Below are 27,240 nucleotides of genomic sequence, written 5' to 3'. Positions count from 1 at the left end.
TTTTTCCCGTACCCAATACCGTAGTCTACCACGGTTTTTGGTCCGGGTGAAAAACCGTATTGAAACCCATGGTAGTCAATGGGAACTGTATAGAACAGCATGTGTGTACGATTCCATCTGGTTTGCACCATACGGTTTTTTATTTTGCACCGCTTTTTTCTTAGAATTTCAATCAAACAAGTGAAACTTTATACATAATGGAGTGAAAAGTTAAAAACGTATACATTTTTTCTTGAAAAACTGATGCAACCGGACATAATTTTTCAAACCATGTACGTTTTTTTACCGTATACGGGTTGACATTTTTTACACACGTTTTGAAACAGTTTAGTATGGTTTTTGAGGAATCCGTTTTTCATCAAAAACCTGATACGGGAACTTTATTGCAAAAACGTGGTGTGAATGCAGCTTAACTAACGGTGGGTTCACACCACGTTTTTGCAATAAAGTTCCCGTTTACGATTTCAATTTGAAAAACGTATAGAACCGTATTGAAAAATGTATGCATTGACTTTCCATTGAAAACCGTATGCCAAACTATGCAGTCAATTGTGTCCTTTTTGCATATTGTACGGTTTTGTCTGTTTTTTTTTCCCGTACCCAAAACCGTAGCCTACCACGGTTTTTGATCCGGGTGAAAAACCGTATAGAAACCGTATACGTTTTTTTAAAACATGGGAGTCAATGGGAACTGTAAAGAACCTTAAGTGCATACGGTTCAATCCGGTTTGCACCATACGGTTTTTGACTTTGCACAGTTTTTTTTCTTGGAATTTCAATCAAACAAGTGAAACTTTATTCATAATAGAGTGAAAAGTTAAAAACTTATACGTTTTTTTCTTAAACTGTATACGGGTTAAAATTAGTACACACATTTAGATACAGTTTAGTCAGGTTTTGAGAAATCCGTTTTTCATCCAAAAACCTGATACGGGAACTGTATTGCAAAAACGTGGTGTGAACCCACCCTAAGGGGTGTTCCACCTGTTTGAGCACCTGAAACAAAATCAAACCTTACTCCTTGAGAATCAGAAACCCCTCTTAACATGTCCGTCAAACACTCACCAGAAAGGGAGATGAAACTGCTAGTCTGGGAAACTTGCCTAGCTATCTCGCTCAGAACACCATGCCACAAGTACAGCCACATTTTGCTTTCGTTGTTTGTCAATAGGAGTTGGTGCTGCCCGTATCTTACAATACTGTACAAAAAAAGTGTGTTCAATGTGCGCACATATTGAAGAGCAGTTTTCACTTAGCAGACCGTACAGCAGTACGGTGTGTTAAGTTCCGACGTGCTTAACTGCAAATGGAGGACCCTTCCAGCACATGCGCTTCCCAATTCTCGCTGAATGAGTTTTGTGCTGACCAAATTTCATTGGAATATATTCATGTGTCTTAAGTTATAGCAATTTTTTGGGGGCCTCTAGCAAAACCCTGTATAATGAAATGCAGCCACCATCTTTTGTACCTGCTTAGGATAAAAGCACGCTGGTGTCTGGTCCAGTTAAATGTAATGTAAACAAAATACTGCGTGGAACTCTAGGAAAGTTGAAGGGGTATTTCAGAGAAAAACTCATTTCAGATCAGTTAGTGCCAGAAAGTTATACAGATTTGTACATTATGAATACAAGGGATGTCAGCTCACCCGATCCTCCACACGGCAAGTCAAAACCTCCAACTCGAGAAGAAAAGTGCAGAAGCCAGCGGTATGATAAACTTCACCTTTTATTGTATTCCAAGATAAAACTTCGACATGGACGTCTCAAATCACAAACAATAAAACCTCCTGGATAAGCAACATGACGCGCTTCAGGTCATGTGACCCTTCATCAGGGTGTTTTCCAGTGGAGTACCCCTTTAAGCTTGCACTTCATACTATATAGCATAATTGTTTTACTGTTACTACAGAAATGTATGGTATTGTTGAATATTTTTGTAGCTCTCCAATGCATTTTCAGGGACAAATCTTAGAAATTCATGACTTTCCCCAGGACATCTGCCTTTTGCTGTAAAACATTGAATCCTAGTTGTGCAATAATGCCCTCCAAACAAAGCCTAAATATCATAAAAAGAGCAGGATAAAAGCTTTGTAGGACAGCTATTGTAATCCCCACAATAGAACTGTTCTGTATTGTCTTTTCTTAGAACTCTTTGTTAGCACTCCTTAGAACTCTGCCATTCTTCTGGAAGGTGTATAAATAAACTGATAACTGGGTGTTATCATTCTCCCTTCATAGACTGATCAATGCTCAAAAAATTTAGTTTGGTTTGTTTGTACTGGACTGCATTTTAGGGGGTTCACTATCATCACCACTTCTATATACTAGTCACCATATCGAATTTTTCATAATCTGAAACTGTTTGATATTACTGGAATAAATTAATTGTATTGTACCTGTGTGGTAGCCCAGTACGGGATGGTGTTTCCCCGTACTTCTCCTGCCCTGTCAAGCAGAGTCTCTCCATGTCCCCAGGACCCCCTTTATGTATTATCCCCTGTGTATATAAGTTGTGATATTAATACTGTACTGTTTCTTTAATTGTTATGCCATGTGATTGTTACCCAGGAGGCACTAGTGACCAGGTGACCCCCCGAGTGACCTATGGGCGCCTTGCACAGCCCCCGTATATAACCAGGGGAGGGGCTGCAATCTCTTTCTTATTTCCTGAGGTCCAGTGCAGTCATCTCAGTGAGTGTGCCACCTGTCAATTGCAAGTAAACCAAAGTCATCTACTTGTCAATCATCAAGTCAGTCAAGTCAATTCTACTCCTCCTTGGGATACTGGCTGTACTGCATAGACTCTATCACCTGTCTACCCTCAGTAAAGCTACCATTGTCAATAACTTGGCGTTGATGTCTTTATTGCCCCGTGCCTAGCCCAGGACCAGCGGTATTACCTTTGGGTGGTTAAGGCTAAACCATGCCCTGGTGTCACGACAAGAAGGGGTTAATAACATCTGCCCCTTGGGTTATAACATCTAACCTGCACCTCACAATCCGAAACCACACCTGTATAGAAGTATTTCCTGTGGCCATGCAGCTTTGCCGGGGACCACAGATGGCCAAGAACTAGTGTGTAGGTGAGCTGATGTATTTTATAGAGACCATATTGCTGAAATACTTTAGTTACCAGTCTCACATGCAGCCACATGATTATGCTCCTGGTGTTTGTTTCCACTTTATGCGAAGAGAGGTACCGTAATCTCCCCTCTCTCCTTACTTTAGGACTGTGCGTAATGACCTACTAGACTTGTGCATTAGAAAAATTTTCGTTTTGCTTCGTTTTTTCATTTTGGAAAATTTTTTCGGTTCGGTAATATTTTCGGTATAGATTTTTCGGATACATTTGGTATTCGGGTACATTCAGTAAATCTTTTTATTCTTTTTTGGACTTTAGCGATCCTAAAAAATTATGGAGATACCTTTTTTATTAAAATTTCGTAGGGTACCATAAAAAATAATAATAAAAAAGATACAGTAGTGATGAAAAAAATTGTATCTAACGAAATGTATCTTTTTTATTATGAAATGTTTATAAATTTTTAAACAGGGATCAATTTATGTGAGCGGGTAAAGCACTAAAAATGTAGTCGACAATACTAAAAATGTAGTGTGTGCGTGTTTTTCACTTTTTAATTTTTTTTTATTTTTTAGGTAGTACTACTACTCCTGGAACACACTGTTCCATGATGGGAATAGTAGTTACCTGTACTAATTGACAACTCGTTGGGGTCCCTTGCGATCCTCTTGTATAATGTATAGATGCGGCAGCCGCTCTTCTATGGTCCCCTGCACTCACGTATATATACACATATTCATATTTCCTGCAGAGCTGTGATTGGCCAGATGGTTCCAGCCAATCACAGCTATCTGTGAGAAATAGGAATATGTGTATATATACGGCCGTGCAGGGGACCATAGGAGAGCGGCCGCCGCATCTATACATTATACAGGAGCATCACAGCGGGTGTCAGGAGTGATACCCGCAGTGATCTTTCTTTTACTACAAGTACTACTACTCCCAACATGGAGTACACTCTGCTCCATGCTGGGAGCTGTAGTACCTGCATTAATAGACAGATCGCAGCGGGTGTCAGAAGTTACACTGGCTGCGATATGTCTATTAATGCAGATACTACAGCTCCAAGCATTGAGCAGAGTGTGCAGAGTGTGCTCCATGTTGGGAGTATTAGTACCTGCAGTAAGGGACAGATCCCAGCGGATGTCACTCCTCCTGACACCCGCTGCGATCGTCCTTATGTGAATGTCGGGATCAGCTGTTCTTAGGGCTACAGAGTCGGGAGAACAGCTGACGCTGAGCCGTATCTATACATCGTATATCTACTGCCCAGCAAGAACTTACAGTGAGCCTGCAATGTGTATACAGTATACACATTGAGGGCTCACTTAACCCCTTGCTGAGCTCTGCGCTATGCGCAAGCCCAGCAAGAAAAGGGTTAACTTACACTGCTGGACAGTCTATAGATAGCTGTATATAGTGTATACAGAAGACGAAGTCCGTTTACTTCCCTCGAGTCCCGGGCAGGTCTGTGTAGCTCTTCCCCCTAGTGATGATGTCATTAGGGGCGGAGCTACAGAAGGGAACTAGGCTAGTTAATCTGAAGCTCTGTTCACATTGTCCGGTTTGTATGATGGGAAGAGACCCTTCTGGCAGTGTCTACCCAGACAGGGAGACCACAGCTGTTGCTAAACTACAACTCCCAGCATGCCCAGACAGCCAAAGGCTGTCTGGGCATGCTGGGAGTTGTAGTTTTGCACCAATTGGTGGCTCCCTGTTTGGGTAGACATTACATCATGGGTGCTCTCCCCAGCGGACAGCACCAAAAATGTCATAACCAATTTTTTGTGTTTTTTTCTTCTCGTTTCAGATCCGTGTATGCAGAGGATTACTGCGGATTTGAAGGATTACGGCAGATTTTTTTTTCTTTTAATAAAATGGTTAACGAGGGCTGTGGGGGAGTGTTTTTTTTAAATAAAATAATTTTTCCAATGTGTTGTTTTTTTTTTTTTTATACAATTTTCAGGCCTAGTAGTGGAAGCCGGTCTTATTGACTGAATCCATTACTAAGCCAGGGCTTAGCGTTAGCCCCCAAAAACCGCTAGCGCTAATCCCCAATTATTACCCCGGTACCCACCTTCCCGGCATCAACAGGCCTGCAGCATCAAAAATGGTGCTCCTGGGCCTAGGCGGTAACAGGCTGGCGTTATTGAGGGCTAGTAACAATGGTCCTTGCCCACCCTGGTAATGTCAGGCTGTTGCCGTTTGGTTGGTATTGTGCTGAGAATGAAAATACGGGGAACTCTATACGTTTTTTTATTTAAATACATTTTTTTTTTAAACACATCGGGTTCCCCGTATTTTCATTCTCAGCACAATACCAACCAAACAGCAACAGCCTGACGTTACCAGGGTGGGCGAGGACCATTGTTACTGGCCCTCCCCAGCCTAAATAAGGCCTGTCTGTTACCGCCTAGGCCCAGGAGCGCCATTTTTGACACTCCGGGCCTGTTGGTACCGGCTCTTCCCGGCACCCCTGTGGCGGTGGGTACCGGGGTAATAATTGGGGGTTAGCGCTAGCTGTTTTTGAGGGCTAACGCTAAGCCTTGGCTTAGTAATGGATTCAGTCAATAAGACCAGCTTCCACTACTAAGCCTGAAAATTCAATTAAAAAAAACACAACACATTGGAAAAATTATTTTATTTAAAAAAACACTCCCCCACAGCCCTCGTTAACCATTTTATTAAAAGAAAAAAATAAATCCGCCGTAATCCATCGAATCCGCAGTAATCCTCTGCATACACGGATCTGAAACGAGAAGAAAAAAAACACAAAAAATTGGTTATGACATTTTTGGCGCTGCCCACTGGGGAGAGCACCCATGATGCAATGTCTACCGAAACAAGGTGCCACCAATTGGTGCAAAACTACAACTCCCAGCATGCCCGGACAGCCTTTGGCTGTCTGGGCATGCTGGGAGTTGTAGTTTAGCAACAGCTGGAGTCTCCCTGTCTGGGTAGACACTGCCAAGAAGGGTCTGTTCACATTATACAAAACGGACAATGTGAAGAGAGCTTCAGATTAACTAGCCTTGTTCCCTTCTGTAGCTCTGCCCCTAATGACATCATCACTAGGGGGAAGAGCTACACGGGCCTGCCCGGTACTAGAGGGAAGTAAGCGGTATTCGTCTTCTGTATTCACTATACACAGCTATCTATAGATAGCTGTATATAGTGTATACCACCCAAAGGGTTAACCTACACTGTCCAGCAGTGTAAGTTAACTCTTTCCTTGCTGGGCTTGCGCATAGCGCACAGCTCAGCAAGGGGTTAAGTGAGCCAGCAATGTGTATACTGTATACACATTGCAGGCTCACTGTAAGTTCTTGCTGGGCAGTATAGTTACATAGTTACATAGTTAGTACGGTTGAAAAAAGACATACGTCCATCAAGTTCAACCAGGGAATTGAAGGGTAGGGGTGTGCCGTTATATTGGGGAAGGGATGGGATTTTATATTTCTTCATAAGCATTAATGTTATTTTGTTCCAGGAATGTATCTAATCCTGTTTTAAAGCTGTTAGTTTTTCCTTCTGTGACCTGTTCCTGAGGTAGACTGTTCCATAAGTTCACAGTTCTCATGGTAAAGAAGGCGTGTCGCCCCTTTAGACTAAACTTTTTCTTCTCCAGACGGAGGGAGTGCCCCCTCGTCCTTGGGGGGGGGTTTGACCTGGAACAGTTTTTCTCCATATTTTTTGTATGGGCCATTAATATACTTATATGCATTTATCATATCTCCCCTTAAACGTCTCTTCTCAAGACTAAACAATTGTAGCTCCTTTAATCGCTCCTCATAGCTAAGATGTTCCATGCCCCATATTAGTTTAGTCACGCGTCTCTGCACCCTTTCCAGCTCCACAGTGTCCCTTTTATGGACTGGTGCCCAAAACTGAACAGCATATTCCAGGTGAGGCCGTACCAATGCTTTATAAAGGAGGAGTATTATGTCCCTGTCCCTTGAGTCCATGCCTCTTTTTATACATGACAATATCCTGCCGGCCTTGGAAGCAGCAGCCTGACATTGCATGCTATTCTGTAGTCTGTGATCTACAAGTACACCCAGATCCTTCTCTACCAGTGACTCTGCCAGTTTAATCCCCCCTAAGACATACGACGCATGCATGTTATTAGTACCCAGATGCATAACTTTACATTTATCCACATTGAACCTCATTTGCCAAGTGGATGCCCAGACACTTAGTCTATCCAAGTCATCTTGTAACCTATACACATCCTCTATAGGTTGTACTGTGCTATGACTCAGCGTCAGCTGTTCTCCCGGCTCTGTAGCCCTGAGAACAGCTGATCCCGACATTCACATATCGCAGCTGGTGTCAGGAGAAGTGACATTCGCTGGGATCTGTCCCTTAGTGCAGGTACTAATACTCCCAACATGGAGCACACTCTGCTCCTTGCTGGGAGCTGTAGTACCTGCATTAATAGACATATCGCAGCGATTGTAACTTCTGACACCCGCTGCGATCTGTCTATTAATGCAGGTACTACAGCTCCCAGCATGGAGCAGAGTGTACTCCATGTTGGGAGTGGTAGTACTTGTAGTAAAGGAAAATCACTGCGGGTATCACTCCTGACAGCCGCTGTGATCCTCCTGTATAATGTATAGATGCGGCGGCCGTTCTCCTATGGTCCCCTGCACGGCCGTATATATACACATATTCCTATTTCTCACAGAGAGCTGTGATTGGCTGGAACCATCTGGCCAATCACAGCTCTGCAGGAAATATGAATATGTGTATATATACCTGAGTGCAGGGGACCATAGAAGAGCTGCCGCCGCATCTATACATTATACAAGAGGATCGCAAGGGACCCCGGCGATCTGTCAATTAGTACAGGTAACTACTACTCCCATCATGGAACAGTGTGTTCCATGCTGGGAGTAGTAGTACTACCTAAAAAATAAAAATAAATAAAAAAGTGAAAAACACGCACACACTACATTTTTATTATTGTCGGCTACATTTTTAGTGCTTTACCCGCTCACATAAATTGATCCCTGTTTAAAAATTAATAAACATTTCATAATAAAAAAAGATACATTTCATTAGATCCAATTTTTTCCATCACTACTGTATCTTTTTTATTATTTTTTTGTTATTAGAATGAATTCTTTACGTTAATTTACGGATAACGAATGCATTTGTTATCTTGCTATTCGTATTATCGTGGCTATTCGGGAATGGTCAAAATATGTTTTCGTGCATTTTGATCGGTCCGAATGCCCGAAAACGGTAACATTCGGTAAATTAGACATTCGTGCCGAACCGAATTGCACATGTCTATGACCTACTGTTCTTTTTCCAACCCCAGCTCGTAGCCCCTTTATAATAACCCTTAAAGCAATAAAAAAATAAAAAATTATGGGCACTGTCAATACAAAAACGTTTTATATGCTGTACATCTTGGCAAACCATTAACCTTTCTAATATACTTCATAAGAAAATTTGATTTCCTTTTTATAGAAATCATGGCTTATAAAATTATGGCTTTTTTCAAGCTGAAGCACACAGGCATGGACAAAGTCCAGTAAGTGAGGGTGGTCTAGCACTCCTCTGTGCTCTCTCCAGTCTGATAGTACTCCTCTGTGCTCTCTCCTGTCTAGTACTCCTCTGTGCTCTCTCCTGTCTGATAGCACTGCTCTGTGCTCTCTCCTGTCTGATAGGACTCCTCTGCTCTCTCTTGTGTGAGAGGAATCCTCTGTGCTCTCTCCTGTCTGACAGTACACCTCTGTGCTCTCTCCTGTCTGATGGGACTCCTCTGTGCTCCCTCCTGTCTGATAGGACTCCTCTGTGCTCTCTCCTGTCTTATAGTACTCCTCTCTGCTCTCTCCTGTCTGATAGGACTCCTCTCTGCTCTCTCCTGTCTGATAGGACTCCTCTGTGCTCTCTTCTGTCTGATAGTACACCTCTGTGCTCTCTCCTGTCTGATGGGACTCCTCTGTGCTCCCTCCTGTCTGATAGGACTCCTCTGTGCTCTCTCTCCTGTGTGATAGCACTCACCTGTGCTCTCTCCTGTCTGAAAGTACTCCTCTGTGCTCTTTTCTGTTTGTTAGTGCTCCTCTGTGCTCTCTCCTGTCTGATACTACTCATCTGTGCTCTCTACTGTCAGTTAGGACTCCTCTGTGCTCCCTCCTTTCTGGTAGAACTCGTCTTTGATCTCTCCTGTCTGATAGTACTCCTCTGTGCTCTCTCCTGTTTGATAGGACTCCTCTGTGCTCTCTCCTGTCTGATAGCACTCCTCTGTGCTCTCTCCTGTCTGATAGGACTCCTCTGTGCTTCCTCCTGTCTGTTAGTACTCCTCTGTGCTCTCTCCTGTCTGTTAGTACTCCTCTGTGCTCTCTCCTGTCTGATAGTACTCCTCTGTGCTCTCTCCTGTCTGATAGCACTCCTCTGTGCTCTCTCCTGTCTGATAGTACTCCTCTCTGCTCTCTCCTGTCTGAAAGGACTCCTCTGTGCTCTCTCCTGTCTGAGAGGACTCCTCTGTGCTCTCTCCTGTCTGATAGTACTCCTCTGTGCTCTCTCCTGTCTGATGGGACTCCTCTGTGCTCCCTCCTGTCTAATACGACTCCTCTGTGCTCTCTCTCCCGTCTGATAGCACTCATCTGTGCTCTCTCCTGTCTGAAAGTACGCCTCTGTGCTCTCTCCTGTTTGATAGTACTCCTCTTTGCTCTCTCCTGTCTGATACTACTCCTCTGTGCTCTCTACTGTCAGATAGGACTCCTCTGTGCTCTCTCCTGTCTGATAGTACTCCTTTGTGCTCTCTCCTTTATGATAGTACTCCTCTGTGCTCTCTCCTGTTTGATGGTAATTATCTGTGCTCTCTCCTGTCTGATAGGACTCCTCTGTGCTCTCTCCTGTCTGATAGTACTCCTCTGGGCTCTCTCCTGTCTGATAGTACTCCTCTGGGCTCTCTCCTGTCTGATAGTACTCCTCTGGGCTCTCTCCTGTCTGATAGTACTCCTCTGTGCTCTCTCCTGTCTGATTGTACTCCTCTGTGCTCTCTCCTGTCTGATAGTACTCCTCTGTGCTCTCTCCTGTCTGATAGCACTCCTCTGTGCTCTCTCCCCTGTCTGATATTACTCCTCTGGGCTCTCTGCTGTCTGATAGTACTCCTCTTTGCTCTCTCCTGTCTAATAGCACTCCTCTGTGCTCTCTCTCTCTCCTGTCTGATAGTACTCCTCTGTGCTATCTCCTGTCTTATAGGACTCCTCTGTGCTCTCCCCTGTCGTATAGTACTCCTCTGTGCTCTCTCTCCTGTCTGATAGTACTCCTCTGTGTTCTCTCCTGTCTGATAGGACTCCTCTGTGCTCGCTCTCCTGTCTGATAGTACTCCTCTGTGCTCTCTCCTTTCTCATATGACTCCTCTGTGCTCTCCCCTGTCTGATAGGACTCCTCTGTGCTCTCTCTCCTGTCTGATAGAACTCCTCTGTGCTCTCTCCTGTCTGAAAGTGCTCCTCTGTGCTCTCTCCTGTTTGATAGTATTCCTCTGTGCTCTCTCCTGTCTGATAGTACTCCTCTGTGCTCTCTCCTGTCAGATAGGACACCTCTGTGCTCTCTTCTGTCTCATAGGACTCCTCTGTGCTCTCTCCTGTCTGATGGTACTCCTCTGTGCTCTCTCCTGTCTGATAGTACTCCTCTATGCTCTCTCCTGTCTGATAGCACTCCTCTGTGCTCTCTCCTGTCTGATAGCACTCCTCTGTGCTCTCTCATGTTTGATAGTACTCCTCTGTGCTCTCTCCTGTTTGATAGTACTCCACTGTGCTTTCTCCTGTCTGATAGTACTCCTCTGTGCTCTCTCCTGTAAGATAGGACTCCTCTGTGCTCTCTCCAGTCTGATAGGACTCCTCTGTGCTCTCTCCTGTCTGATAGTACTCCTATGGGCTCTCTCTTGTCTGATAGTACTCCTCTGTGCTCTCTCCTGTCTGATAGCACTCCTCTGTGCTCTCTCTCCTGTCTGATAGTACTCCTTTGTGCTCTCTCTGGTCTGATATTACTCCTCTGGGCTGCTTCTGTCTGATATTACTTCTCTGTGCTCTCTCCTGTCTGATAGCACTCTTCTGTGCTCTCTCTCCTGTCTGATAGTACTCCTTTGTGCTCTCTCTGGTCTGATATTACTCCTCTGGGCTGCTTCTGTCTGATAGTACTCCTCTGTGCTCTCTCCTGTCTGATAGGACTCCTCTGTGCTCTCTCCTGTCTGATAGTACTCCTCTGTGCTCTCGCTCCTGTCTGATAGTACTCCTCTGTGCTCTCCCCTGTCTAATAGTACTCCTCTGTGCTCTCTCCTGTCTGAGAGATAGACTTGTGTGTTCAATGCTTAAGATAGGAATTATAGTTTAAAGGGGTGAACATTTTTTAATCAACTGGTGCCAGAAAGTTAAACAGATTTGTAAATGACTTCTATTTAAAAACCTTAATCCTTCAAGTACTTATCAGATGCTGTATAATACAGAGAAAGTGCTTTTCTTTTTGAATTTCTTTTTCTGTCTGTCCACGGTTCTGTCTGGTATGGGGATTTGCTCCTGCTTTTGACAGTTCCTGACATGGACAGAGGTGTCAGCAGAGAGCACCGTGGACAGACAGAAAATAAATTAAAAAAGTAAAGAACTTCCTCTGTATTATACAGCAGTTGATAAGTACTGGAAGGATTAAGATTTTTTTTAAATAGAAGTAATTTACAAATCCGTTAAACTTTCTGGCACCAGTTGATTTTAAAAAAAATACAAATGCATTGGACACAATTTAAAGGGGTTCTCCGGTGCTTACACATCCTTCGGATAGGGGATAAGATTCCTGATCGCGGGAGTCCTGCCGCTGGGGACCCCTGGGATCTTGCACGCGGCACCCCGTTTGTAATCAGTCCCCGGAGCGTGTTCGCTCCGGATCTGATTACCAGCAACCTCAGGGCCGCGTGTGATGTCATGCCCCCGCCCCCCATGTGATGTCACGCTCCGCCCCTCAATGCAAGCCTACGGGACATCACATGGGGGCGGGGGCGTGACATCACACGCCGCCCGCCCTGTGGTTGCCGGTAATCAGACCTGGAGCGAACACTCTCCGGGGACTGATTACAAGCGGGGTGCCGCGTGCAAGATCACGGGGGTCCCCAGCGGTGGGACTCCCGCGATCAGGCATCTTATCCCCTATCCTTTGGATAGGGGATAAGATGTCTAAGCACCGGTGTACCCCTTTAATTTGAATGTCTTGGTGGCCCAACTATTGGTTTATATATAAGATGAGATGTACAACATATAAAAAGTTTTTGGATCTGACAGTGCCCATTCAAGTTAACGAACCCCCATATTTATTCAGGGGTATAAGTATACAAACAGTAAAACTACCAGTTACACTCATCCCCCCCGTTGTAGTCCTCTACATAGTAATCCAATTCACAAGTCCTAGCAAAAAGAAAACAACTTTGTTACACAGATTAGATGTTAAAATAAAATAAAAGATTTGAGCTAGGGTGGCATCATCTGGTGAGCATTCACCCACAAGCTTGGATAACTCCTTTAAATGGGTACTTCAGTGGAAAAAAGTGTATTTTCAAATCAGATGGTGCCAGAAAGTTAAACAGATTTGTAAATTATTTAAATAGCTTAATCCTTCCAGTACTTATCAGCTGCTGTATACTACAGAGGAAGTTGTGTAATTCCTTCCAGTCTGATCACAGTGCTCTCTGCTGCCACCTTTGTCTGTGTCAGGAACTGTCCAGAGCAGGAGCAAATCCCCATAGTAAACCTCTCCTGCTCTGGACAGTTCCTTACATGACAGAGGTGTCAGAAGAGAGCACTGTGGTCAGACTGGAAAGAACTACACAACTTCCTCTGGAGCATACCGCAGCTGATGAGTGCTAGAAGGCTAAATATTTTTAAATAGATGTAATTTACAAATCTGTTTAATTTTCTGCCACCAGTTTAATTGAAAACATTTGTTTTCCACTGGAGTACCCCTTTAAGGCTACATTCACACGTACAGTATCCTGCACAGATTTGATGCGCAGGATTTGTAACTGCAGATTAGAAGCTGTGCTCAGTCATTTAGTTTACATTGAAATCTGCAGCAATACATCAAATCTGCGTATATTTGAACGGTACGTTCAAATGTATGCAGATTTGATGTATTGCTGCAGATTTCAATGTAAACTAAATGACTAAATGCATATTCCAGCCTTAGACATCTTATCCCCTCTCCAAAGGATATGGAATAAGATGTCTGATCGTGGGGGTCCCACTGCTGGGAACCCCGTGATCTACGTGCAGCACCTGGCATTCTGCTGTCCAGCATTTTGCGGTCCAGTTTCCGAGACTGAAGCAGCACCCAGCACAGAATGCTGGGTGCTGCACAGAGATCGCGGAGGTCCCAGCGGTAGGACCCCTGTGATCAGACATCTTATCTCCTATCCTTTGCATAGGGGATAAGATGTCTAAGGTCGGAATACCCCTTTAATACTAAACTTATCTTCTCAGTGTTATGTTTTTGGTTGTTATTGGCCTGGTGTGTTATTTTGTGTTTCATTTAATGACCATTTAATACCAGATCTCGTTCATATAATAAACACATTGTAAAGTTGTAATATACCGCAGACATTTTCCGGCCACTCTGTGTCTTCTGTTAGGATGGCATATGGCACTGTTCTGCTTCAGGAGATGAAGAAGCCTTGGATGTATGTAGTGCTGTGAAGCCTCTCTCTTTATTTCCTCCACACTAATCAATGTGACTTGTGTCCTAGATCCTATGAAACCCTGTAGTCTTCAGACCTTTGCACAGTCTCTGATTAGAGGCTACATACTGCAATCATATTGAAATTACTAGACTCTGCATGCCAGTCAGAAAATAGAAATTCACCGTGAACAGTTTAAAGGGACATGAAATCTTTATACTTATTCATCCTCAGTAGAATCATCATAAAATACATGTTTATGTTCATGTTAGTTTAGCAGGCTTCCTTTTGATTTTTTTTTTAAATTCGATTTAGACAGTTCTCTTCAATAAAATGTAATTATCAAAGAGGTTGACTCATTGTTAAATATTACATTTCTCTGTAAGATCTTGCAAAACTTAACAGTTTTGTACATTTTAATGTTGTCAGTGCTGGCAGGAAGCATCTGTTTCTAGTTCTCCGATTCTTATTCGGTAGCTTGCACAATAGCTTCTACCACCCCTGTGTAAGCCGACCCAGGTGGTGAAACTTTTCTGAGCATGTGTGACCACTGTTATATAGGAGGTTATATGTAGTATGTACTTATAGGTTATGTAGGAGGTTATGTGCAGTATGTACTTATAGGTTATGTAGGAGGTTATGTGCAGTATGTACTTATAGGTTATATGCAGTCTGTGCTTGTAGGTTATCTAGGAGGTTATGTGCAGTATGTACTTATAGGTTATGTAAGAAGTTATGTTCAATATGTACATAACAGTTATATGTGGTGTTATGTACAGTATGTACATATAGGTCAGACAGGAGGTTCTGTGCATTATGTCTATTTGGATTATATAGGAGGTTATATGTAGTGTGTACATATAGGTTATGTAGGAGGTTATATGCAGTTTGTGCTTGTAGGTTATGTAGGAGATGTTGTGCAGTATGTACTTATAGGTTATGTAAAAGGTTATGCACAGTCTGTACTTATTGGTTATGTAGAAGGTTATGTGCAGTATGCACTTTTTAAGTTATGTAAGAGGTTATGTGTAGTCTGTACTTACAGGTTATGTAGGAGGTTATATGCAGTATGAACTTATAGGTTATGTAAGAGGTTATGCTCAATATATACATAGAAGTTATATATGGTGTGTTATGTGCAGTATGTACATATAGGCCATGCAGGAGGTTCTGTGCATTATCTCTATTTGGACTATATAGGAGGTTATATGTAGTATGTACATATAGGTTATGTAGGAGGTTATATGCAGTCTGTGCTTGTAGGTTATGTAGGAGGTGTTTTGCAGTATGTACTTATAGGTCATGTAAAAGTTTATGCACAGTCTGTACTTATAAGTTATGTATAAGGTTAGAGGTTATATGCAGTCTGTTCTTGTAGGTTATGTAGGAGGTTTTGTGCTGTCTGTACATACACGTTATGAAGGAGGTTATGTGCACTCTGTACATATAGGTACATATAGGTTATGTAGGAAGTTATGTGCAGTATGTGCTTATAGGTTATATAGGAGGTTATATGTGTTTTTATGGGTTATGTAGGAGGTTATGTTCAATATGTGCATAGAAATTATATGTGGCATTATGTGCAGTTATGTATATGTAGGTCATGTAGGAGGTTATGTGCAGTATGTACGTTTAGATTATATAGGAGGTTATATATAGTATGTACAAATAACTTATATAGAAGGTTATGTGCAGTATGTACTTATAGGTTATGTAGGAGGTGTTGTGCAGTCTGTACTTATAGGTTATGGAGGAGGTTATGTGCAGTCTGCACATATAGGTTATGTAGGAGGTTATGTGCAGTATGTACGTATAGTTCATATAGATGGTCATATGTGGTATGTTCTTATAGTTTCTGTAGGAGGTTTTGTTCTATATGTACATAGAAGTTATATGTGGAGTTATGTGCAGTATGTACATATAGGTCATGTGCATGTCATGTAGGAGGTTATGTGCAGTCTGTACATATACGTTATGTAGGAGGTTATGTGCAGTATGTACGTATAGTTCATATAGATGGTCATATGTGGTATGTTCTTATAGTTTCTGTAGGAGGTTTTGTTCTATATGTACATAGAAGTTATATGTGGAGTTATGTGCAGTATGTACATATAGGTCATGTAGGTCATGTGCATGTCATGTAGGAAGTTATGTGCAGTCTGTACATATAGGTTATGTAGAAAGTTATGTAGGAGGGTATGTCTACCTGGACCAGTGGTCCTTTACATAGGCCTCTATAACTGTTTTAAAACTACAACTTACGGCATGCTGGGAGTTTTAGTTTTTTTTTGTCATCAGCTGTATTTTGGAGACCACTGTTTTTGACAAAGGCCTTCATTTACCAGCAAGATTAAATAATCTTATTAACAAGGTTAGACCCTACTGGTCTATTCACATTTTTCAATCACCTTTGTTATATTCTTTTACTATTAGACAGATTGCCAAAATATGCAAATGAATAGTATTTTGAATTCACTCTACATTAAACAGAACCTCTGTATCATCTAATCTGAACAATGAATCAACATTTTGTGCATTGCTATATTGTACGGAACTGGCTGGTGACCCGTAGCTGTACTTGCATGATTGCATTGGCATCATTCTTTTGGCTGGGAAATAAACCAGGCTGTGAGTGGGTTTAAGAAGCTGAAATGAGCCGTGTTAAATTGTAATAAGATTAACACTGAACCCTGTTGTACTTTTCCTTATTTAGAACATGCTTGAATTATTGGAAGAGATGCCAAACGGAGTTCCTCCGGAAAAAGTCAAGAACTACATTTATCAGCTCATCAAGGCAATTCACTGGTGTCACAAGAATGACATTGTTCATAGAGGTGAGAGGTTTCATATCAATTGCCTTTCTATTTTTACAAGACTCAATAGGTTATTGAATTCTTTACTCCTTGGTAAAAAAAAAATTTCCTTTATTACAGAACATTTTTACTCTAAAACCAGAAATCACTATTTTGTCCGGTAAAATCCTGGACATAATAATGGAAACTCAGTGGGCCACATGAAAGTCAAGTGGGTTCATTGGGTGCAGTAGTTGTTGTCTGTAACAAATCTATATATGTCAAAATGTCCCAAGAGATCCAATAATAGACGTGTTATCTATTGATCATAGTTGATCCTCATATGGACGCTGGTCTGGGGAAGGTCCTGTGGTTACAGCACCGCTACTGCCACTGTGACAGACCTATGATCACGAAAGTACAGCTATTGATTTAGTCGCTACTGATGGTACATAAGGAGTAACTTGCTTATCAGGGCACTCAACTGCCATATGCCAACAGGCCATTTTTTATTTATTTTCTGTCTGACCACAGTGCTCTCTGCTGACACCTCTGTCCATGTCAGGAACTGTCCAGAGCAGGAGAGGTTTGCAATGGGGATTTGCTCCTACTCTGTACAGTTCCTGACATGGACAGAGGTGTCAGTAGAGAGCACTGTGGTCAGACTGAACATAAATTTTAAAAGAAAAGGATTAAGGTTTTTAAATAGAAGTAATTTACAAATCTGTTTGACTTTCTGGCGCCAGCTGATTAAAAAAAAAAAATTCCACTGGAGTACTCCTTTAATATTAATCAGTAGGCTTATTGTGTAGCTCTCCTAATACATGCCAACCTAGCTATCCCTTGATAATACTGTGTTCAGCACAAGGGCTCCTTTGGTGTAGTCTCTATTATTGATCACTACTATGATCAGTCCCAGATGCAGGTTAAGAATGTAAATCTGATGCCAACCTGACTTTCCATGGGCTATTCTCTTGTTAATGCGCTAAATGTGTTGTTCTGCTATCTGGTGCTACCAGGAAAAGATTCATCCAACATTATCATTGCTAGTTAAGATTCTATAGAGAAGCCTTCCTGACATTTCGCCAGCATAGCGCAAATAGACACGCTTAATGCACGTCACAAACAGAAGCCTGATGAGACCTCGCCATTGCTTCTGACACTATAGAGCCTCAAAACCCTTGACCAAGCCAGTAAGCCAGGGAAACGGCGGGATGGCGTCTCTATGGAATCTAAATTAGCAACAGCACTGTTGGATTAATGAAAGCAGAGCAAATGATAGGATATTAGGACAATGATTGTCTGGTCCTGGTAGCACCATATACTGTAGCAGAGGAACACGATCAGTCTTCAGTGGTGCATTAACCAGAGAATAGCCCATGGAAAGCCAGGTTGGCATCAGTTAGCAGAGCAACACTATAAGCTTGCTATAGGCTGCACCAAAAGAGCCCTAGTGCTGGTCCCAGTATTATCTATGGATAGCTAGGTTGGCAGAGCTACACAATAAGCCTGCTGAAGAATATTGATCACTGGTGGGGGGTTCTTTGCTACAGCAAATGCTGTTATACAATTTGGATGCACAGGATTTGAAGCTTTGTTTAGTCATTTAGTGTACATTGAACTCTGCAGCATAAAAAACTGCAGCTTTAAATCCTACTGAACATGTGAAAACACCCTTAAAGGGGTATTCCAGGCCAAAACTTTTTTTTATATATCAACTGGCTCCGGAAAGTTAAACAGATTTGTAAATTACTTCTATTAAAAAATCTTAATCCTTCCAATAGTTATTAGCTTCTGAAGTTGAGTTGTTGTTTTCTGTCTAACTGCTCTCTGATGACTCACGTCCCGGGAGCTGTGCAGTTCCTATGGGGATATTCTCCCATCATGCAAGGGATATTCTCCCATCATGCACAGCTCCCGGGACGTGACATCATCATTGAGCAGTTAGACAGAAAACTTCAGAAGCTAATAACTATTGGAAGGATTAAGATTTTTTAATAAAAGTAAGTTACAAATCTGTTTAAAGGGGTACTCCAGTGCTTAAACATCTTATCCCCTATCCAAAGGATAGGGGATAAGATGCCTGATCGCGGGAGTCCCGCAGCTGGGGACGCCCGTGATCATGCACGCGGCACCCCGTTTGTAATCAGTGCCCAGAGCGTGTTCGCTCCGGGACTGATTACCGGCGACCGCAGGGCGGGCGGCGTGTGACGTCACGCCTCCGCCCCCGTGTGACGTCACGCTCCGCCCCTCAATGCAAGCCGACGGGAGGGGGCGTGATAGCTATCATGCCCCCTCCCGTAGGCTTGCATTGAGGGGCGGAGCGTGTAGTCACATGGGGGCGGAGGCATGACGTCACACGCCGCCCGCCCTGCGGTCGACCATAATATGACCCGGAGCGAACACGCTCCGGGCACTGATTACAAACGGGGTGCCGCGTGCAACATCACGGGGGTCCCCAGCTGCGGGACTCCCGCGATCAGGCATCTTATCCCCTATCCTTTGGATAGGGGATAAGATGTTTAAGCACCGGAGTACCCCTTTAACTTTCCGGAGCCAGTTGATATATATTTAAAAAAGGTTTTGCCTGGAATACCCCTTTAATGGGAACTAGCAATCAGTACCTGTGTTTTAGGGTGTCACTAGTATCTAATTTACGAGCTTATGGTACAACATATTGATCCAGAACTTGGACCACTATAGAACTCTAAAGTAAATTTATAGTTTTGGATCATGTGGTACATATATATATATATATATTTATATATATATATATATATATATATATATATATATATATGTGTGGAGGATGAGGGCCAGTTGTTGAAATGATACAGGTGTTGTGGTTGTAATTCAGCTGTATGGAAGCAACCATGGGATCACATATTAAAGGGGTACTTCAGTGAAAAACTATTTTTTTTTCTTTAAATCAACGAATGCCAGAATGTTAAACTGATTTGTAAATTACTTCTATTTCATTATATTAATCCTTCCAGTACTTATCAATTGCCGCATGCTCCATAGGAAGTTCTTTTATTTTTAAATTTCTTTTCTGTCTGACCACAGTGCTCACTGCTGACACCTCTGTCTGCCTCAGGAACTGTCAAGAGCAGAATAGGTTTGCTATGGGGATTTGCTCCTGCTCTTAACAGGTACTGACAGACAGAGGTTTCAGCAGACAGTACTGTAGTCAGACAGAAAATACATTTAAAAAGAAAAGAACTTCCTATGGAGCATACAGCAGCTGATAAGTACTGGATTAATTTTTTTAAATAGAAGTAATTTACAAATCTGTTTAACTTTCTGGCATCAGCTGATTTCACCGGAGTACCCCTTTAATGTCAATAAGGATGAAGTGCTCGGACCTTAATAGCACATACACTTTGTTACAGTGCATAGGTGCACATTTTAATTTAATAGAAAAAAGAAGAAAGAATTAAGGTAGCACTACAATAGGAGGAAGGGATTGAACGAGAACTGGTAATTAGGTGGTGTACCCTATACAACCTCAGAGTAAATCAATAGGAAGAGAAAAGGTAACCGTTCTCTAGTAAGATCCTTGTGTGTATATATAGAGAAACAACTTTGGGAGAGAAGCGGTTAAGGATGAGTGGTTTAAGGAGAGAGACATGGATGGCATTGGGAATACGGAGAGAAGGAGGAAGAAGGAGTTTGTAAGAGACAGGGTTAATCTGGCACAAGATTTTGAAAGGACCAAGATAGCGTGGTCCCAGTTTGTAACTGGGGACACGAAAGCGGACATATTTAGCGGAGAGCCATACCTTGTCTCCGGGAGCAAAAATGGGGGGAGTTCTTCTTTTTGAAGTTGTATGAGAATTCGGCCCATGGTAGAAGATCTGCCCAGTCATCCTGGCGGGAGGAAACAAAATGCCGTAAATAGTCACCCAGGACCTGATTAATTCTTTCTACTTGCCCATTGGATTGGGGATGATAGTGCTTTCACTGGCACAATGGCAACAAGATCCGGCGAGGGAGTGCAGGGGAAGTGAGGTATAAGTAGGGAGTGCACAGGTGAACACACTGATTAGGCCTGCTGCGCCAATCAGTGGCGCAGTGGCCCTTTAAATTGCAGAGACCCGGCGCGCACGCGTCCTAAGGAGCAGGGCCGCGTGCGCCGGGACAAGACAGACGGGGAACGGGTCAGGAACGGGAGCCGGGATGCGCATCGCGAGCGGGCGCCTCCTGCGTCGCGAATCGCATCCCGGCTGGGAGTGATATTGCAGCGCACCCGGTCAGCAGGTCTGACCGGGGCGCTGCGAATGAGAGGATGCTGCGAGCGCTCCGGGGAGGAGCGGGGACCCGGAGCGCTCGGCGTAACAGCTCCTTTTTTTAATAGATGTGCATAGCACCTTTCACCTTTTTTCCACTACAGGATTCTACTATACCACCGACGGCTGCACAGCATCTAATTGTAACATCACCCTGCTTTCCCAGGATCAGAAAACAAGATTTTCTACTTATCTTTCAGGAACTAGAACTATCATACCTTTGGAATATCCCCTTAGATAAGCTTTGACCAGGACTCATTTTTATACTTAAGTGGCAGTACTATATTCTGTTTTATACCTTAATTATAATTTTATGTTTTTTTATGATTACCGGCGACCGCAGGGCGCAAGGGCCCCGCAGACAGCTCGAGTTTATAATCATATACTAAATAAATGTGTACATTTTAATGATGCCATTTGATTTCTATTTTTCTAATGATTGGATACAACATCAATACTGTATATACAAGTAATATATCTGATTAATTGCTCACAACAAGCTCCCATACACTATATATATATATATATATATATATATATATATATATATACAAGGATCTTACTAGAGAACGGTTACCGTTTCTCTTCTTATTGATGTACATTTTAATTTAATGCTAGTTTGGGATCAGTTGTCATATGTCCAACAGAGGTTGTTGCCTCCAGACAAACATGAAACAACAGTTCATCATGTTAATTCCTTGACATTCCAAATAACTCAGTCTTTTTATTCAGAGACCAAATTCCTGTTTCTGCAGAGACAAGTAATGAAATATTCCATGCCCGCTCCCATTTCTTATGACAATGTATAATAAGCTGGGTTGCCAATGAGAGATTTTTCTTTTTCCAGGCCTGAAACAAATAAATATGAAGTTGGTTTAGTAAATAATTCTGTTCTGAACTATCATTGCTGTAGACAGAATTCAGGACCTCTCTGGCCAGTTATGTCATGTAACAGTCTTTACCTCCATACAGACATAATACAGCCCCATAGCATTGTATTGTTCCATACAATACCTCAAATGGCCTTTCTGTTCATATGGAGGCATTCAGATACAGACAGAAAAATATTGTCACATTCCACTGGACACTGTATTAGGGTGGGTTCACACTACGTTTTCTCCCATACGGGAGCGCATACGGCAGGGGGGAGCTAAAACCTCGCGCTCCCGTATGTCATTAATTTCAATGAGCCGGCCGGAGTGAAACGTTCGGTCCGGTCGGCTCATTTTTGCGCCGTATGCGCTTTTACGACCGGACCTCAAACCGTGGTTGACCACAGTTTTAGGTCCGGTTGTAAAAGCGCATACGGCGCAAAAATGAGCCGACCGGACCGAACGTTTCACTCCGGCCGGCTCATTGAAATGAATGACATACGGGAGCGCATACGAAGGCATACGGGAGCGTGAGGTTTTAGCTCCCCCCTGCCGTATGCGCTCCCGTATGGGAGAAAACGTAGTGTGAACCCACCCTTACACAGTTAGGCTGCATTCACACCTCGTCTTCAGCCTACGGTTGCCGGATCCGGATGGGGAAGGGGCAAACCGGGCGCTCCCGTACCCCAGCCGGACCGGTACTGAAATCCATTTACTTTAATGAGCCGACCGGAGTCAAACGGTGACTCTGGGCGACTAATTTTTGACCCGTATTCTTGACCGGACCTAAAACCATAGTATACTACGGTCTTAAATCCGGTCACAAAACCGAATACGGGTCAAAAAGGAGTCAACCTGAGTCACCATTTGGCTCAGGTCAGCTCATTAAAGTAAATGGATTTCAGCACCGGTCCAGCTGGGGTACGGGAGCGCCCGGTTTGCCCCTCCCCCATCCAGATACGGCAACCGTAGGCTGAAAACTTGGTGTGAATGCAGCCTTAGTCTCCTATAGAAAAAGTTTTTAAAAGAACATAGAATATCTCCATAATATGGTACATATGGCTCCTATGCGCTGATGTCTCTGATGTGTGGCTGTGCTGTGTGCATAAAGTCTAAGGGCATGTTCACACACTAGAATTTTCCCTCATAAAAATCAGTCACAGGTCTGTGTTAGAAATTTAAAGGGGTACTCCTCCCATAGACATCTTATCCCCTACCCAAAGGATAAGGGATAAGATGTCTGATCATGGAGTTCCCGCCGTTTAAAGCATCGGGCCAGCGCCGGAGACTCGTGACGTCACGGCCACACCCTGCTAGTGATGTCACGCCCCATCAATGCAGGTCTATGGGAGGGGGCGTGTCCATAGACTTGCATTGTGGGGACGTGGCCGTGACATCACGAGCCTCCGCCCCACATCGCTAGTCATCCAGCACAGAGCGAAGTGCGCCCCGTGCACTGGATGATTTGGGTGCCAGCAGCGGGACCCCCACGATCAGACATCTTATCCCCCGTTGGATAAGGGATAAGTTACCTAGGGGGCGGAGTACTCCTTTAAGAACACCCTCTGCCGGGGTTGTGGATTAGCCCCATTCAGCGGAACTAATTAAAGACCACTGCTCATAGACTACAGGTGTCACCAACAAAAAAGGAAGTCTGCCCATCACTCATAAATGATGTGAGCTCACCTTTGAAGGAGCGGAGGGCGGAATGTAATTAATGAGATTATCCAGGAATAGAAAAACAGAGCTAATTTCTTTCAAAAAACACTATTTGTCTGTCCCCAGGTTTGGTGTAATTCTGCAGCTCAGTTTCATTGAAGTGAAAGGAGCCAAGTTGTTATACCACGCACAACCTGGGGACAGACAGGGAGTGGTTTTTGAAAGAAATTAGCTCTGTCTTTCTATTCCTGGATAACCCCTTTAATACCAGCTCAAACAGTAACCCTAGAACTCTCGATCAACCTTTGATCGAAAGTAAAAATGTGAGAGCGCTGAGGTACTGTAATGCCATGTAAATTAAACGTATAAGTGTCAGTAATTGTTGTAAGTCACAAATAAAAAAGGAGCCTATTGGAAACTTCTATCCCTATTTTCAGAGTTACTTTGAATAAGTCAAACTTACTGGGACTTGATTTACTGAGGCCAGCTCACGCATTTCACACAATATATGCACACCACAGGGACAAAGAAGCTCAATGCGTTTCTGCTGTGGTCCATATGTCTCTTTCAAGATAATAATCAATCCGATATGGCAAATGCTATGCTACTGCAGTTATTGGCTACCTGATGTGGAATCTGCATCAAAAAGTGACACATCACTCCAGGTGTAACTGTATAACCTCCTTAAAGGGGTACTCCGCCCCTAGACATCTTATCCCCTATCCAATGGATAGAGGATAAGATGTCTGATCGCAGGGGGTCCCGCCGCTGGGGACCCCTGCGATCTCTCCTGCAGCACCCACACCCTCAATGCAAGTCTATCATTCTGCACTTAATACCTGATAATAAGATTGTGAAAACAGAATTTTTGAAAATGTATTAAAAAGGAAAATTTATATTTTACACGGACATAAGTATTCAGACCCTTCGTTATGACACCTTATATTCAGCTTTGGACTATCTACCATTTCTCTTAATCATCTCTGACATGTTGCTACACCTTGATTGAAGTCCACCATTGATAAATTCATTTGCTTGGACATGACTTGGAAAGACACAGCCCTGTCTGTATAAGGTATCACAGCTGACAATGCATATCAGAGCATAAATTAAGCCATGAGGTTGAAAGAAGTGCCTGTTGAGCTCAGACACAGGATTGTGTGGAGGCATAGATCTGGAAAAGGCTGCAAAAAAACTTTCTGCTGCACTGATTCTTAAATAGAAGAAGGATTCTTTCTAAAACTGGCCACCCCACGTTACTAAGTAGTTGGGGAGAAGGGGCCTTGGTAAGAGGGGTGACTAAGTATCCAAAAGACTCTGGTTGAGCTCCAAAGAGCCTGTGTGCAGATGGGAGAAACTTCCAGAAGGGTAACCCTCACTGCATCACTCCTCCAATATGGCAGAGCGGCCAGGAAGAAGCCTTTTCTCAATAAAAGACACATGAAAGCCCACCTGGGGTTTGCAGAAAAGCATCTGATGGACTCTCAGACTGTGAAAAACAGTAAAGTAAAAGGTCAATACAATTGTTTAGTTTTCCCTTTTCACTAAATTACCTAAGATGTTTAACATTTTGTTTTCACTTCATCATTATAGGGTATTGAGAGCAGAATGATAGGGGACAACTTTATTTAATTTTATTAATTTTATTTATTATTTAATTTAATTAATTTTATTTATTTGTTTATTTTATTTAATCACAACATAACAAAATGAAAAAATTGAAAGGTTGTGAATACTTTCCGAATATACTGTATTTGAAAGTCTTGTTGATTTTGATTTATTTTTTTTCCCTTTAATGAGCATATGTAATGTTTCAGGTCAAGATCTGGATGTCAAATGGGCCTGTTTATGTGCCTGATATCTTATTACTAATAGGATTTTTAATATCTGTCTTTAAATAAATAACTGGAATTCATGTTATTACGTGGCTTCTGATCACTTGTTTCTGTCTTGTAGACATCAAACCAGAGAACCTCCTAATTAGTTACAATGATGTCTTAAAGCTCTGCGACTTTGGTAAGTTACATCAGAAACATTTAGCAAATTTCTTTACAAGAAAAAATATTCCCAGGAAGTGCTTACAATACATTTTTCAACTTGTTTGATCTAAAAGGGGTACAGCAAACTGTTCCGAACGCTGGAGCCGGCGCTGGGAGCTCCTGAAGTCATAGCCTGCCCCCTCATTAAGTCACCCCCTACCCCCTCAATGCAAGTCTATGGGAGGGGGCGTGATGGCTGTCACGCCCCCTCCCATGGACTTGCATCGAGGGGGCGGGACATGACATTGTGAGGGGCGGGGCTATGACATCACAAGCTTACGGCGCTGGCTCCAGCAGCATTTATTTAAAATATCATTGCTTACTTTCAGCTAATGGAAACATTCTTTCTTGCATTTAGAACCTAAAAACATATCCTGATCACCTACTTTTGATACTGTGCTGTTTCTTCACCACCAGTCACTGCCTATTCTGTCCTTTGTGTGTACAATCTTTACATAATGACTACTGATGTCACATGGCTGTGGCAAACAAGCACTGCGTGATAAATATCATGCTATTGCATACAGTTTGTAAACAATGGGAGAAATCTTAGAATTAACATGGTTGGTACAGTATATTACAGTTTAACCCCTTAATGATACTGGGCGTAAATTTCTGTCCTGGAGCCCTTGTACTTAACGCACAAGGATGTATCTTTACATCAAAAGAGGCATTCTGACTATGAAGTAAGCGCAGGAGCTGCACTCGCTTCATAGACGGCAGATTCCAGCTGCTATCCGTAAGGGTGGACATCGGCTGATGTCCATCATTAATCCATTAAATGCTGATCACGGCATCTGAAACAATTATGGACCTTACATTTACTCATCGGACCACCCGCAGCACAATCGCAGGGGTCCGATAAGTGAAAAATGTGACTGGACGTATCCTTACTTGCCTCCTGCTGCTTCAGGGATCTTCTTGTATAGACCGCCCACAAAGGCAGACTATACAAGTGTCAGGATTCGGCAGGCTGGAGGTGGATCCTCAGTGTCAGAGAGGGATTGGCATGGACCGTACCGGTGGACCGGCTCTAAGTTGCTACTGGTATTCATCAGAGCCCGCCGCAAAGCGGGATGGTCTTGCTGCGGCGGTAGCAACCAGGTCGTGTCCACCGGTAACGGCTCAACCTCACTGACTGCTGAGAGTGGCGTGGGACAGGAGGACTAGACAGAGGCGAGGTCAGACGTAGCAGAAGGTCAGGGCAGGCGGCAAGGTTCGTAGTCAAGGGCAACGGCAGTAGGTCTGGTAACACTGGTAAGGCAAACACAGAAACGCTTTCACTAGGCACTGAGGCAACAAGATCCGGCAATGCTGGGAAGGGGAAGTGAGGTTTTATAGGCATGGAGCAGATGGGAGCTAATTACACTGATTGGGCCAGGCACCAATTAATGGTGCACTGGCCCTTTAAATCTTAGAGAGCCGGCACGCGCGCGCCCTAGAGAGCAGAGCCGCGCGCGCCAGGACGTGACAGCCGGGGAACGGGATGGGTAAGTAGATTGGGATGCGACCCGCGAGCGGGCGCGTCCCGCTATGCGAATCGCATGCCCCCAGTGTAATCTGCCATTAGCCAGGACCCCCATAGATTAAAGCTAAGTCATATGGATCATTTAAGTCAAATGGGTCATTAGCAATCTCATTTAGAGTTGGAAGTGTTGTTAAAGTTTCAGTGCCCTCATGCCCTGTATTACTGGGCCCCTATGCAGCTGCACTTATATGTCCAAGCTGTACAAGTGGATCTATACTATAAAAATTATTTTTAATGATTATTCTATGTATGCAGTTGATTTCTAATAATGTTATATATTTTTTTTTCATTTTTCAAAATAA

General features: G+C 43.1%; 1 protein-coding gene across 10 annotated transcripts in view; it reads left to right on the top strand.

Annotated features, from left to right (window-relative positions):
- CDKL5 (cyclin dependent kinase like 5) overlaps positions 1-27,240 on the top strand; it is a 358,007-nt gene that overhangs the window by 278,149 nt on the left and 52,618 nt on the right. For all 10 annotated transcript variants that reach the window (XM_056558772.1, XM_056558769.1, XM_056558775.1 and 7 more), the window contains exons 7-8: positions 16,473-16,593; positions 25,328-25,387. In XM_056558772.1, the coding sequence (XP_056414747.1) occupies positions 16,473-16,593; positions 25,328-25,387 (181 nt within the window). The remainder of the gene's footprint in view (positions 1-16,472; positions 16,594-25,327; positions 25,388-27,240) is intronic.

Source organism: Hyla sarda, chromosome 2 (genome assembly GCF_029499605.1).
Source record: "Hyla sarda isolate aHylSar1 chromosome 2, aHylSar1.hap1, whole genome shotgun sequence".
Taxonomy (NCBI): Eukaryota; Metazoa; Chordata; class Amphibia; order Anura; family Hylidae; genus Hyla; species Hyla sarda.
Note: the sequence above shows the minus strand (reverse complement) of the source record. Positions and strands in the feature narration are given on the sequence as shown.